The sequence below is a fragment of the Anopheles coustani genome, chromosome 2, assembly GCF_943734705.1.
Source record: "Anopheles coustani chromosome 2, idAnoCousDA_361_x.2, whole genome shotgun sequence".
In the NCBI taxonomy this organism is placed as follows: domain Eukaryota; kingdom Metazoa; phylum Arthropoda; class Insecta; order Diptera; family Culicidae; genus Anopheles; species Anopheles coustani.
Window position 1 is genome coordinate 61,671,478 of NC_071289.1, and position 14,084 is coordinate 61,685,561.

The window sequence follows — 14,084 nt, forward strand, 5'->3', positions numbered from 1 at the left end:
AAGGTAAGTGGAGTTTTCGCTATTTAAAAGTGGCCTAAAGTTCGGACATTAGCAAGCAAAAATAGAACGTACTCTGGTTGATGTCCCGATTTTGGTTAGAAGAATTTGTAATGACTTTTTTTTCTTACTCTTTATCTCCAAAACATTCACACACAACTCATTGCAAAACAGCTTTTCACCGAGCGACCTTCTGTTCAATTTAATTTAATCAACAGTCACAAATTTGCCACTGATTTCTGGTGACCCCAGAGTGTACATGCTTTCACGCATGGTACACTCCCAGGAGGTAACAAAGCACTTATGGTATAATACATAGGCACAACATACATAATATAAGTGATGTGACACAAAACGCATGATAATACTTTTTCCAAAGGGATAACATTACAGAGAGACAGAACAAAAACAATAAAAATAAATGCGATTAGAACTGAACCGGTCAAAGTAAGCATAAATAGCATACGTTTTCAAAAGTGAAATACAAACATTATAAAATAAGCACACAATAGAATACTTTCTTCCTAACTTTTCTTATACCTATTTGCCATCTGAGCGTTAACGTTGTTTGGTGCATTTTAGTTTTTTTTTTCTCTTATCAATTTGCGTTCGATAACATCAAACGCAACCTATTGCAACTCACTCCCGGTTGGTCATACCAACATCAGTAGACGGATGTAAACCTGTCCCCCTACGATGCGCACTGGAGGAGAGTGCTGGAAAACTTTGGCTAAATACGGCTAAACGCTGTAAAGTGATGTTTCCAATTAATCTTTAAAGAGAGTGCGAATTGTAAAACCGACGCAGTGACGCACATAATCCACCCGTCCTGGTAAATCTTCCGCCTGGGTGCAGTATTAGGATGCCCAAGGATATTCTTCTGATGATAATTGATACGTTTTGATATTGAAAAGTCACTGCTCTTCCTAGCCAAGCGGGCCTTTACCGTACAGATTTGCTCTGTGCTTTGGTAGGTCTTCCTTCGAGACGCTGCCCCCATCGAATAGGATTTAGGATTTGGAAAACTTGAACACACCTTTGCGAAGGCTTTTGTTTTCCGGCTGAAAAGAAAAAAAGCAAACGTATTTATATGAAATTGAATATATTACAGGGATTTTCAGATGATATCACAAAAACGGCAGCATTATTTCTAACTGCAGCACATGATATGAATCATGTGGAGGAAAGTGAATCAAAACGGAACTTGTCGAACTAATCGATTTTAGACTGCGCATTCGCGTCCTTCTGATGAAGCGATGGGAACCTATGCTAGTTGCGTACTTCGCTCATGCAGCTGTACCAGGATTATAATATCAACTGCTACGATTCTGATTTTAACTGACAAAGTTATAATAAACATGATCGCGTTTTAAAATCAACTGATGCAGTTGGAATATCATGTGCTGCAGATAGAAAAAATGGTACCGCTGTTATGATATCATATGAAAATCCCTGTAATAGACCAACCTCAAAAGTAAAGCCAATACCGGATACAGTGCCTGAAACTTCTATATGCGTAGCCCCATGTTTTTAAATTCGGAAGTTACTATTGATTTTTATGAGTGGAACCTATGTTCATGAGCGCTTGAAATAAAAAAATGGTCACAGTGACCAGAGATTATCTAAAGTTTAGCCGAATGGAAAGTACGTCGACATCTCCGATCGAAAAAAATGATTGAATTTAATAGAGTTTGCTGCAATATTTCAGATCGAGCCACCTTGGGTTTTCTAATTAAAAGTATTTTACTGTCATGATGTTCTACAAAATCCGGAAGTTGAGGTTTTGGAAGTTAGATTTAGCAAAAATGAACTACTCTGATGGTAACGTATCTGGCCAATCGCTACAATAAAATATTACAAATAGAATACTAAACGCATAGGAATTTTACCTGCAGTTTTATTTTGTTACTACATCTAGCACTGTAGTAACAAAATAAAACTGAAGGTTAAATTTCTGAGCAAAATGTTTTGTTATGATAAAATACCTTATTCCGAGCCCGCTAAAAGATGAAAACCAGACAAAATATGGCAGCGTGAAGGAAAATAGCACACAAAGTAGATTAAAACACTAGCCAGACCAGACATTAACCTATTCCCACCACCAATTTTAAGCCAACACGTGCAAATAATTTTCTCGTATCGCAACATCCCGCTTCGACCTACCGCATGACGATTGCCGAACAGCATCTTTGCCTTATCCTCCTCCTGCGGTGATGGTTGTTCGTCGACTAGTGCTTTCTTTAGTTTAAGCTTTTGTTTTATTGCCTAAAATAGTAGGAAAAGTATAGAAAGCACATATAGAGAAACATGTTGGTACCGGCGTCGTATCGTTCGGTCGTTCGTTCTTTCCCTACCTGAGACAACAACACACGTCGACTGTCGGACTTCATCGCAAGCAGCAGGTCGAGCCAGGTCCAGGTAACGTTGTGGTACTCCAAAGTCGGTATCAGCAGCGATAGGTCGGTGATGTCTTCGAAGTTTTTCTCCTTATTGCCTTTGTAGCTCACCTTCACCGGCACCTCCGGGATCTTAATGTAGATGAACAGTTTATTCTTCTCCGCCCGCTCCTTCATCTTTTCCACGTCGTCCTGAATGCGCACGTAAAAGTTACTATCCTTGGAAGACTTTTTGCCCCCGCCACCGGACGTGGAGCCGGACGACGATGAAGCACCTGCCCCGGCCAGTGCGGAAGAGTTCGTCTTGCGCAGGCCGCCCCCACCCTTCGACGGCACGGACGACCCGGTGGACGCACCGCTCGTGCTGGCCGCATCGCTACCTCCATCCAGCTCGTCAGCCGCGTCCGCCTCGTCACGATCAGGGAAGCAGAACTTAAGCATCGTGTTGTAGAACTTCTTCGAGATCTGGATCGTGATCGGTACGACATTTATTTCGAAGTGCTCCTTCACCGAGATACCGCCTACCGGAGGTTTTTCGCGGCAGAACACGCGCAGCACGCGCTTATGCTCGACCGGCATGTCACGTTGGATTTCCGTCGGGCACAGCACCTCCGTGTAGTTATCGCGCGGGATCAGATTACTGATGCGGATGTAGCCCAGCTCCAGCAGGTGATCGACCGAGTCGTCGCTTTTGGAGTTTTTCGTGTACAAAAAATTGCTGAGGATGAGATCGGCAATACCGATCTGCCCGTCTGCTTCGGTTAGGCGCCACTGCGCGTGCTTGAAGCAAATCTCGTTCGCACGCACGATCGTTAACGGTTTGTCCTTCCGGAACGTTGCCAATCGGTTCGAAGCGGATAGCTGCGACTCGTTGTAGCACGATAGCATCATGTCCAGCTCGTCGCTCTTCGTCGTCAGCAGCTCCTTGTAGTGCATGATAATATTGTGCACCTCGTCGTACTCCACCCGTAGCTCCTCCGAGTCACCCTCCTCCAGCCGTGCTTTCGTGATGAAGTACACGTCCTTTTCGAGGCACCGTATCCTCGACATCAGGCCACGTATCTCGGTCTGCAGGTGCTGTATCGGACGCTTCTGGTCCTCGCTGCTGTACAGCTGCAGCTGAAAGCGCATCCGGGCCAGCTGTTCCAGCGCCTCCTTCCGCTGGGGCTCCACGTACAGCAGCAGATTGTTCACAATGTCCAGGATCATCGCATACTGGAGCGAGTTGGTGCACACGTCCAAATCGTGGTGCATCAGCGTGAACGCATCGACCGGTTCGTCCTGATTCTCCCAAGGACTCATCGATTCTTCCACCGGTGGTGGCGGAACTTCGCTTATCGTCCCCGGATCGATACTCGTATCTCCGTAGCTGACGTAGAAAAATTCACACTTACACCGCGACACGATTCGCTGCAGCTGGATCGGTGGCTTTTGGCCACTACTGTAGCAACTCTCGCCCAGCACACCCACCGTCTCCGAGACGACGCCACCGACGCTCTGCCCACTCCCGACAAGATGTGGCAGATCCGGCAGTTCACTGATCACCGTCTCGCCACGGTCCTTCTCCTGAATGTTGTCCACCGTGAGCCACATTATTTCGGCCATCTCGTGCGAGTCACCATCGTTAGCACTGACCGTCGCATAGTACTGCATGCACTCGAGCGATCCGACCCAGGTAGTCTTTGAGACGATCGTGTGATCTCGCCAGACTGGCCGATGAACGCGCTGCAGAATTTCCGCCTTCGCCGCACTCAGTATCACATAGCCGGACGTTTCACAGCCTTTCAGCAGGACCTGCGAGTTCACCAGCGAGATCGCCCAGTTGTAGTGCAGCACATCGCCCTCCTGGTACGCCTGCAGGCCCTTCAGCTGCTGCTGGCGTGTCTGGGCCGACTGATCGTCACTGTATACCAGCGGCTTATGGTCTGCCTCTTGTATCAGCTGCTGCAACATCGCCAGACTATCGCTCGACTGCTGTGCCTTCCCCTTTGCACCCAGGTGACCCGTGCCGGACGTTGTTCCAGCTATACCCCCACCACCCTGGTGCATATCCTGGCCGGTGTTCCTAGTCTTAAACGGTGTCCCAACATCGCCAGCCCCGGACGATCCTCCAGTGCCAGTGCCTCCAGCCGCAGGACCACCGCCTCCTTCCTTGCGGAAACACTTGAGAGCTTCCGTTGCGAGGTTGTTCTTCAATTTCTGGCTCTTCACCAGCGAATCGAACAGCGCAAAAGCTACGTCCCGGTTGTCCTTGGTCCATGCACCCTTGAGATCGTACACGACGAGCTTGTGCGTTGGGGTGTCCTTCTCTCGCTCGTTGCCATTCGTCGAGAGCAACGCCTCTCGCCCGTAGGAAACCCTTGCAACGCTCAGAAAATAGTACCGATAAATGTCTCCGCTCGCATTCGAAAGGCTCTCCGAGCTCGTATCAGTACGCTGCTGTTGCTGCTGTTGTTGCTGCTGTTGCTCAGCATTGCTAATCTGTGTGGTCCGTAGCCAGATTTCGGCATCATTCAGCTCACAGTTCATGTACATCACCGACCAGTCGGCCCGGGGCCGATGGATTAGCCCGTCGTCTATCGGAAGCAGCGTGAGCGTATGCTCCGAACTGAACGTAATCCTACCCCCACTCAACTGGAAGCCCCGATTGAGAGCGTGCGACATCCAGTAAAAGATCTGGAACCGGTGCAAGCTCATCTGCAGGTTTGCTTTGCGATAGTGGCGACTCAGCTGCTTCTTGCGCGGCCGCACATTATTAAACACTGGCCCACGGCGAGTTGGACGCGTCACACCGGAAAGGATCAGCTTCAGGCTCTCGAACCACCGCAGCGTGCTTCCGTACAGCACCAGGTTCGGAATGTCCATATCGGACGCATTCTGTTTGATCTCGAACGACACCCAAATGTTGAGATGCTGCGACCGGAACGCCCGGAACGAATCGTGCACCTGGTTACTGCTGTACTCGGGCAGCTTGTCCGGGGCGCAGGGAACCACCGCGTGGTGATCGTTCGGGTTCGCCAAGCACACCCAGTTCAATTTGAATGTGAGCTTCAAGTTGGGCAAATGCAGCAACCGACAATCGTCGTAGCGGGACGCCGTCCGCACGTAGATGTTCAGATCTCCTTTGAACATAAGCCTAGCGTTCGAATACATGATGCCACAGTTGTTCCACGTCAGCTCCATCTCTTCTGTCGTGTTGTACGGATCGAGCGAGGCGTGCAGCAGGATCGTAAACTGTTTGGCAATAATCGACAGCTGACCATGCATCAGCAGGCGCATCTTGTCCCAGAACGGAAGCGGTGGGCTCGGATCGCGCGATGGTGCCGATATTTTCTCCATCATCAGATTGCACTGTGCCATCACCGGTTCCCAGCACGGACCGAACGCATACGCTAGGTACTCTAACTCCCAGTTGAAGTCGTGATAGAACTTGATCGATGTCATACTGCGCTGTACCGTGTGCGTTCCGAACGGTTCGCCTATTTCGATCTCCACGTCTCGCTTAGCCCGTCTCGGTGGGGCCATCTCCGCCCCCGCCAGCGTCCCGAACAGATGCATCGCCTTCACATGAAACATCGGCTGGGGGTAGTCACGCAGCATAAACTTCCACTCGGTGCAGCCAATGTTGACCGCCCGGCACCAAAGTGTCACGAATTCGATACCCTCGTCCGGCCATGGGCTTTCCGGATCGAGTAGACGTATCATACGGATCGCATTATCCGCCCCGTGTAGAGACGGATCGGCCATGGCCATGATCTCCAGATCGGTCATGATCCACGCAATCAACCGCGTGCGCGGTGGACCGGCTTCAGAAATGCGCTTCGAACGTTGTATGTAGATTTCCGAGTTCTTCTTGATGAGGTTCGCGTTCAGCTCCTCTAGTGTACCCGGTGGTAGCATCAGACGTTCTGAGCAGAGCTGCGCTATCTTCTGATCGAACAGGTCCTTCCGCTTTACGCTCTCGTGATACTCATCCAGCAGGAGAACGTAGTTATCGCGCAGCTTCACCTCAAACGGGTCGTCACTCATTTCCAGTAGGAATTCTTTGATCTACAATTGTTCAAAAACAAAATAAAAATAAACTTTTTATGTCACTTTCATCAGGAAAAAGGAAAGATAAGGTCTTTGCTAGTTACGTTACTATTTTTTAACTTTGCAAATGGCTGTGAATAATTTATTTTTTACATGATTGAAGAAACATAATTTGTTATCCAATGAAACATGATTTATTACAATTTAGGTAAAATAGATTTCACGGGGTATACTAAATATAAAACACCTTTAAACATTTAAATTTTCGTCTTTGTAGATAATACGAACTTATTCTATGAATGGGCTGCAATACATTTTGTTTCCCGTTAGGATTGGATATTGCCTCACGTTACCGCGCCTTATGAAGACTTTAGACATACTTGTTTTAATTGTGAGTTGGCTTTACATTTCTCTCAGATTTTATCAGCATTAAGACTAATCAATCGGTACCTGATGACACATCATAGAGTGTGATTCTTCTAGCCGAACGATAACGCACGCCGTGCGTATTCGAATGGTGTTAAGAATGCATCACATATTTGTACACATACCTGTATAATCATATCGCTTGGCAAAGGTGAATTGATTGTGAAGGGTTTCTTTTTGTAGTTGTGCACCACTTTGAGCCACTTGTAGATCGATACGAACTCATTCACTATCGCGCCATAAAAGTCATGCTCGTAGGGAAAGATAACCTAAAAGCAAGTTCAATTTAAGGTGATTTGATGTTATCTTAAAACCAAAAAAGCCCGCCCCAAATTACTCCCCATACACATACCTTGACGCCTCCGATCGTCGTGGCCCATACACGGTTGGAGGGCAGTTGGAAGTGTTCATAGTTCTGTCGTTCCTCGCACAGTAGCTCCACCCGGTCGAGCGACTGAACATCAACGTCCTTGAACGTAAAAATGTGCTGATCGTCAATTTTGATTACAATGTTCTCAATTGCCAGAAGCCACCGTCCCTTCCGACAAACGTACGCATTCTCCCCAAACACTTGCATCGAGTGTCGTTCGCTGATTTTTATCCCAAACTCGACGTTACCCTCAGCGTGCAAGTCTAGCACCATAGAGCGGAAAAAAGACGAGCGGCTGTATCGTGTAGCGTTTACCGTGTCCTCCTTTTCCTCCTCCTCCTTCTCCGGCACGGGCAGCTCGGAAGATGACTCGGAGAAAGGTGCCTTCGCTTTCAGTTCGCCGCGCAACGCCTTCATTTCTTGGAGCAGCGTAACGAGATGCATATGTAGATTTGCGTTCCACATCACCACCGCATCTTCGAGCAGCCAAACATCTAGCTTCGAAATGCCCCCGACGTCCGTGTATTCCACACGGATGCCCTTTACGTTGACGAATACGTTCTGTAGCTCAGCCGAACCGTAATCGCAGCCTGTGATATGCCGGAAGTCGAGTATCTCCATCTGGAAGCTATCGAAGCGCACAAAATTCTTTAACGCCGACCGGCCGACCGTCAGTTCGTTCAAATTCGCCAGTACACACGTCTCATACGCGTTGAAGAAGAACGCTGAAATGTCGGTAATGCGCGCATTTACCATCAGATCGCCTACCAGTGGCAGCAGACCACGCTGCTGGCTAACTCTGGACGTTCCTTTCGCCGTGGAACCGAGAGACGGTCGAACGTCACGATACTGCTCGAGGCAACGCTTCGCGTTCACCAAACAATCCGCCAGCGTCGGACTATACTCCACCCGAAGCGTGTGGACGGAAAAGTCGAGCTTCGTCGTGTCCCCATGGCTGCTCAGCTTGCTCAGACTCATCGCTATGTAGAACGGACTGCCGCGTATGTGGCTCTTCTTAAGACTCTGCGCGTTGTCCTTGTGGGAAAGGTTCGCACTAAGCGACCACCAGACCGATTCGATCAGCAGTTCGGCGCTCCAATGGCGACGATCGAGCAATAGATTTACCCACCGGTTTTCGTACACCTTACTGCGCCGCTCGGCGAACTGTTCCAGCAGCAACTTGGCATGGTTACAGCAGATCGACGATACTTGCGATGGACCAAACTTGAACACCGCCGTAACATCCCACAGTTCCGCGCAACCCTTCACGACGACCCGTTTGAGAAACGCTTCTAGCATGCCCGTTCCGGTGGGACCCGACCTTGCACGGCGGCACTTATCCGCCAGGCCAGAAAGTTTCAAGCTCTTTGGATTGAGATGACCGGAGGATCCCATGTCGGTGGGGAAAAAGTTTTTACTTATCCAACCGTATATCTCCCGATGGTTGTAGATGAGCACAAATGAGGACAGTTTCGAATAAACGTTCACCAGGGTTCCCTCGAGCTTTGAGTCGACACTGAACTGGGCCAGATAGAGCAGCTTCTCGTGGCGGGTATCGATCTCGAGCTGTTGCAGCTGCATTCCGACGTACACGAGCGGCAGCTCGGTGACGCACGATGGTCGGTTGCTGAACTTGCTCGACACAGCGAACGTTGCCAGCGTGGCAGCGAAGTCGTGTGACGAGTTTTCTCGCACTGCACCGATCGTTGTGTTTTCCACTTTAAGGGAAAAATTTTTCGGTACAATCGGTGCCAACCGTAGGTACATTTCGCTGAAGGTAAGCGTCTCCTCGGCATCCGGTGCTTCTTGCTGGTTATTGGCATCCACCCCATCTGTTGCCCCATCCAGCTGCCGCAAAAGCATTTGCTGTCGACGTTTTTGTGCCTGCGCGTCCTTTATGAAGTCGTATAGACCACCGTGCAGAACAACCTTCGTATTGGTCATGGCGAGAGTGAGCTTTTCCAGTGACATCGGTGCATCGACGATGAGTACCGCATCGAGCGCAATACCAAAGCTTAGCGTTCCCAGGCATGGTTGGGGAAGATCAGATATCTTACGCGAACGCTCCAGTCGCTTCGGTGTCGAGAGGCAATGGCGTAGTATTTTTGCTTGCGCCTCGCATAGTGAAGCCGATACGAGTAGCGATTTCGTGCTGTGCACGAGACTCCCATCCAGGTGAAGCTCTTTAGCGGTGGCGTGGAGTAACCATCCCGGCTCCTGGGCACTGTTCAGTAATGCCACCGAAATGTTACTGATGTGCACGGCCATAAACTGGGCTATCTTCAGAATTCGCGGCGGTATTCTCTTTTCCCGAAAGTCCAGCATATTCCGCCGCCCTATGCTTCCAGTTGTTGGTGGAGAGCGAGGATGGGCGGACCATTCGGTGTCACGGCTGGTAGCACCAGGACTGCCCCCTGGGCTACCACTGCCTGACGTGCTTTTGTTGATGTCCTTGTTGATCCGAACATCCCGCACGTTGATGGAGAGCAGTTTCGAGACATCCGAGTTAACGAAACTACTCTGCAGGCTGATCTCGTCGATCTGCACCGAGAAGCCACTTTTGCACACCGTGACATCACGCAAAGCACAAGGCAGACTTATCCGGCCGACATTGATCTCGATGTTGTACAGATGTTTCAGCACATACCCGATTACTTTGGGAACCAACCTATCGACGCATTGAGATATAGATAAACAAAGGGGAATTTAATGCTTAAAAGCTTTCATAACACACGGTGACTGTGTTTTTCTTTCGACTCACCATGCCAAAGCTAGATAGCTCAATACACCAAACACTATTGCGTACAAGATTTCTAACATCATTCCTGGGACATTTCCGCACCGAGAATCAAGTACATGGTCAACTACTACTGAGTGTAAAAACAATTTTATCAAAATTGATTGAGTTTTTAAACGACACCAATTATTTCTCTACCTACATGAACCACTTTTGCAATCACTTTGACAGTCCTAACATAGACGTCATATCGATTGGCAACGTAGGTTTCGGAAGAATCATTTGGATTGCATCAAATCTCACAAACACAATCATGCATCCGAACCGTTCATAAACATTGAAAATCAGCTGATTTGACGAACTGATGTTTACACCGGCACAAGCTGGTTACGTCAACGCAAGTGAATTGATATTTTTAAACATACACTACTTTTTAAACTTTTTCAAAGCAAATTACCTACGATATGCTGCTAGGAATTTGTTACTCTCTGTCTCCTCTTCTCTGTGAGCTCTTATAGTTTCAAAACTGTACCTGTACCAGTTAAATAAAATGTAAAATCGCGAGTTCTTCCAACGTTCCCTATCCCACTTTCAAATATGCAGATTGAGTCCACCTTCCTTCTCAGAAACGAGAAATGTCAACATGCTGTTCTGACTATACCTTGGGATAATCAGGCGTGAACATGGCGTCAGACCAGCTTTATTTATAAACAACTTGCTTTCAGTATAGCGCGTGAACTCTTGAGAACGGTGTGAATCGTAGGAATCTTACGGCAAAACCATTGCTAGCCACACGCTACAATCATGAAATCGTTATTTGAAGATAGCTGCATATTTTGTCTGCAAGTGAGCAGCGAAAATGCAATCGAAGAAGTATCATATGAAAGGTTCAAAGAAGCAATCGATTTTGTGTTTACGTTTAAGGTACGTTCCGATAGGCGAAACAACGCTTAAATTATTCCCAATTACCTATTTTCTTTGATTTTAGATTCTGCCCGTATTGGAGGACGGCAGAAGAAAAGTATGCCACAGTTGTGTAGACTGTATCATGGAATTTTACGACTACGCTACGCAAGTGAAAAAAAATCAAGAAGCTATCAACAGAATCGTTTCGGAAGGCGAAGAGCAAGTTGTGGAGAATAACGAATGTTCAACTAACGTTGAACCACCACAAACAATAACAGATTCCAGTAGCTCAGTTATCACAATTTCAGATGAATCTGACTCGGATTGTAATGATCCTGTGGCAATTTCCAATGATGAATTGAATGCAGACGATAGTTCACACTCAACCAAATCGCATACCGATGCTAGCAAACAAAATGTAACAGAAACATTTAGTTGTCCTCGATGCAACGAATCATTCAGATTGAAAAGTTTTCTAGCGAAACATATAAAAAGTCACGTGGATTGTTCAGCTTGTGGAATTTCTTTCACCAACAGAGCTTCGATGCGCGAGCATATGCGTGAAACGCATAGCTCAGATAAAATAGTCATTTGCGAAATTTGTGGAAAACAGTTTAGAAGCAAGAAAAATTTAAAACAACATATGGAAGCTTATCATATTGTAAAGCCAGTTGAAATTTTGGAGTGTGAATTCTGTAACAAAAAATTTAACCAATCAGCAACACTGCGATCCCACGTGAAGGCGATTCACACAGAGGCTGGACGCTCTTTTGCTTGCGATAAATGCCCTAAGGTTTTTCCTAACAGCCGGGGGTTGCGTGCGCACAAAATTCAGTGTCACGTGGAATGTAGGTACTGCTGCAGCATCTGCCAGAAGCAATTTAAACACGGCAAAAGTTACAAAGAACACATGGCCGCCCACACGGGCATTACACTATACGAGTGCGACGTTTGTGGACATGGGTTTAACTCGAATGCTAATATGTACGCACATAGAAAGCGCAAACATCCCGTCGAATGGAAGGAAAAGAAGACGAAGCGACTCATCAGCAAACAGATAAACAACGAATTATCTGTCTAGAACACAGGAACTTGAAAACTTCTATGACTTAACAACGGCCAAGAAATAGTAGGAAATTAAACATGTTTTGAATGCAGACCTGCTAAGTAATTACTATAGTTAAACATTAATGGAAATTATGCACGACACCGTTACAAACCTTGATTGCATCAATTATTCTATATTCTCAGCCATTTGTACCTAATCGTTCAAAAATTGCTTATGTTTGAGCTGTTTCAGTGCTAGTATCCTATTACTTTATATAAGCATGTTCAGTTTAGAAATGGTAAATATGCGAATCTATGCAAATATACACCAACGTATTACTTTTCATTTGTAAAAAAATCAGTTTGCAGATAGATAGATTTCAACTATGAAACGGGGTTTTTTATAATGATCGTGCATCCTTTGTGTCCTATTGACGAAGATACCTTGGCATCAAATTTGGATCCTTGCGGTTTCTTCCAACGTTCCGTATCCCACTTTCAAATATGCAGGGTGAGTCCACCTTCCTTCTCAGAAACGAGAAATGTCAACATGCTGTTCTGACTGTACCTTGGGATAATCAGGCGTGAACATGGCGTCAGACCAGCTTTATTTATAAACAACTTGCTTTCAGTATAGCGCGTGAACTCTTGAGAACGGTGTGAATCGTAGGAATCTTACGGCAAAACCATTGCTAGCCACACGCTACAATCATGAAATCGTTATTTGAAGATAGCTGCATATTTTGTCTGCAAGTGAGCAGCGAAAATGCAATCGAAAAAGTATCATATGAAAGGTTCAAAGAAGCAATCGATTTTGTGTTTACGTTTAAGGTACGTTCCGTTAGGCGAAACAACACTTAAATTATTCCCAATTACCTATTTTCTTTGATTTAAGATTCTGCCCGGATTGGGTGACGACAGAAGAAAAGTATGCCACAGTTGTGTAGACTGTATCATGGAATTTTACGACTACGCTACGCAAGTGAAAAAAAATCAAGAAGCTATCAACAGAATCGTTTCGGAAAGCGAAGAGCAAGTTGTGGAGAATAACGAATGTTCAACTAACGTTGAACCACCACAAACAATAACAGATTCCAGTAGTCCAGTTATCAGAATTTCAGATAAATCTGACTCGGATTGTGATGATCCTGTGGCAATTTCCAATGATGAATTGAATGCAGAAAAAAGTTCACACTCAACCAAATCGCATACCGATGCTAGCAAACAAAATGTAACAGAAACATTTAGTTGTCCCCGATGCAACGAATCATTCAGATTGAAAAGTTTTCTAACGAAACATATGAAAAGACACGTGGATTGTTCAACTTGTGGAATTTCTTTCACCAACAGAGCTTTGATGCGCGAGCATATGCGTGAAACGCATAGCTCAGATAAAATAGTCATTTGCGAAATTTGTGGAAAACAGTTTAGAAGCAAGAAAATTTTAAAACAACATATGGAAGCCTTTCATATTGTAAAGCCAGTTGAAATTTTGGAGTGTGAATTCTGTAACAAAAAATTTAACCAATCAGCAACACTGCGATCCCACGTGAAGGCGATTCACACAGAGGCTGGACGCTCTTTTGCTTGCGATAAATGCCCTAAGGTTTTTCCTAACAGCCGGGGGTTGCGTTCGCACAAAATTCAGTATCACGTGGAATGTAGGTACTGCTGCAGCATCTGCCAGAAGCAATTTAAACACGACAGAAATTACAAAGAACACATGGCCGCCCACACGGGCATTACACTATACGAGTGCGACGTTTGTGGACATGGGTTTAACTCGAATGCCAATATGTACGTACATAGAAAGCGCAAACATCCCGTCGAATGGAAGGAAAAGAAGACGAAGCGACTCATCAGCAAACAGATAAACGAATTATCTGTCTAGAACACAGAAACTTGAAAACTTCTATGACTTAACAACGGCCAGGAAATAGTAGGAAATTAAACATGGTTTGAATGCAGACCTGCTAAGTAATTACTATAGTTAAACATTAATGGAAATTATGCACGACACCGTTACAAACCTTGATTGCATCAATCATACTATCATTCATTCTCAGCCATTTGTACCTAATCGTTCAAAAATTACTTATGTTTGAGCTGTTTCAGTGCTAGTATCCTATTACTTTATATAAGCATGTTCAGTTTAGAAATGGTAAATATGCGA

At 46.1% G+C, this 14,084-nt stretch overlaps 3 protein-coding genes across 3 annotated transcripts; 2 read left to right on the forward strand and 1 right to left on the reverse strand.

Annotated features, from left to right (window-relative positions):
* Window positions 1-88: 88 nt before the first annotated feature.
* LOC131262147 (protein hobbit) lies at window positions 89-10,041 on the reverse strand. The gene is made up of 7 exons (XM_058264075.1): window positions 9,983-10,041; window positions 7,204-9,889; window positions 6,977-7,120; window positions 2,352-6,443; window positions 2,161-2,262; window positions 1,983-1,997; window positions 89-1,058 (listed from the first exon to the last, which is right to left on the reverse strand). The coding sequence occupies exons 1-7, from the start codon at window positions 10,039-10,041 to the stop codon at window positions 1,008-1,010; spliced, it is 7,149 nt and encodes a 2,382-aa protein (XP_058120058.1). The 3' UTR covers window positions 89-1,007.
* Window positions 10,042-10,997: 956 nt separating this feature from the next.
* On the forward strand, window positions 10,998-11,952 carry LOC131262134 (zinc finger protein 431-like). The gene has a single exon (XM_058264060.1). It carries the CDS (start codon window positions 11,007-11,009, stop codon window positions 11,943-11,945), a length of 939 nt encoding a protein of 312 aa, XP_058120043.1. The 5' UTR covers window positions 10,998-11,006; the 3' UTR covers window positions 11,946-11,952.
* Window positions 11,953-12,611: 659 nt separating this feature from the next.
* LOC131262120 (oocyte zinc finger protein XlCOF26-like) lies at window positions 12,612-13,822 on the forward strand. Its single transcript, XM_058264045.1, has 2 exons — window positions 12,612-12,742; window positions 12,807-13,822. Exons 1-2 carry the CDS (start codon window positions 12,623-12,625, stop codon window positions 13,800-13,802), a joined length of 1,116 nt encoding a protein of 371 aa, XP_058120028.1. The 5' UTR covers window positions 12,612-12,622; the 3' UTR covers window positions 13,803-13,822.
* The last annotated feature ends 262 nt before the right edge of the window (window positions 13,823-14,084 follow it).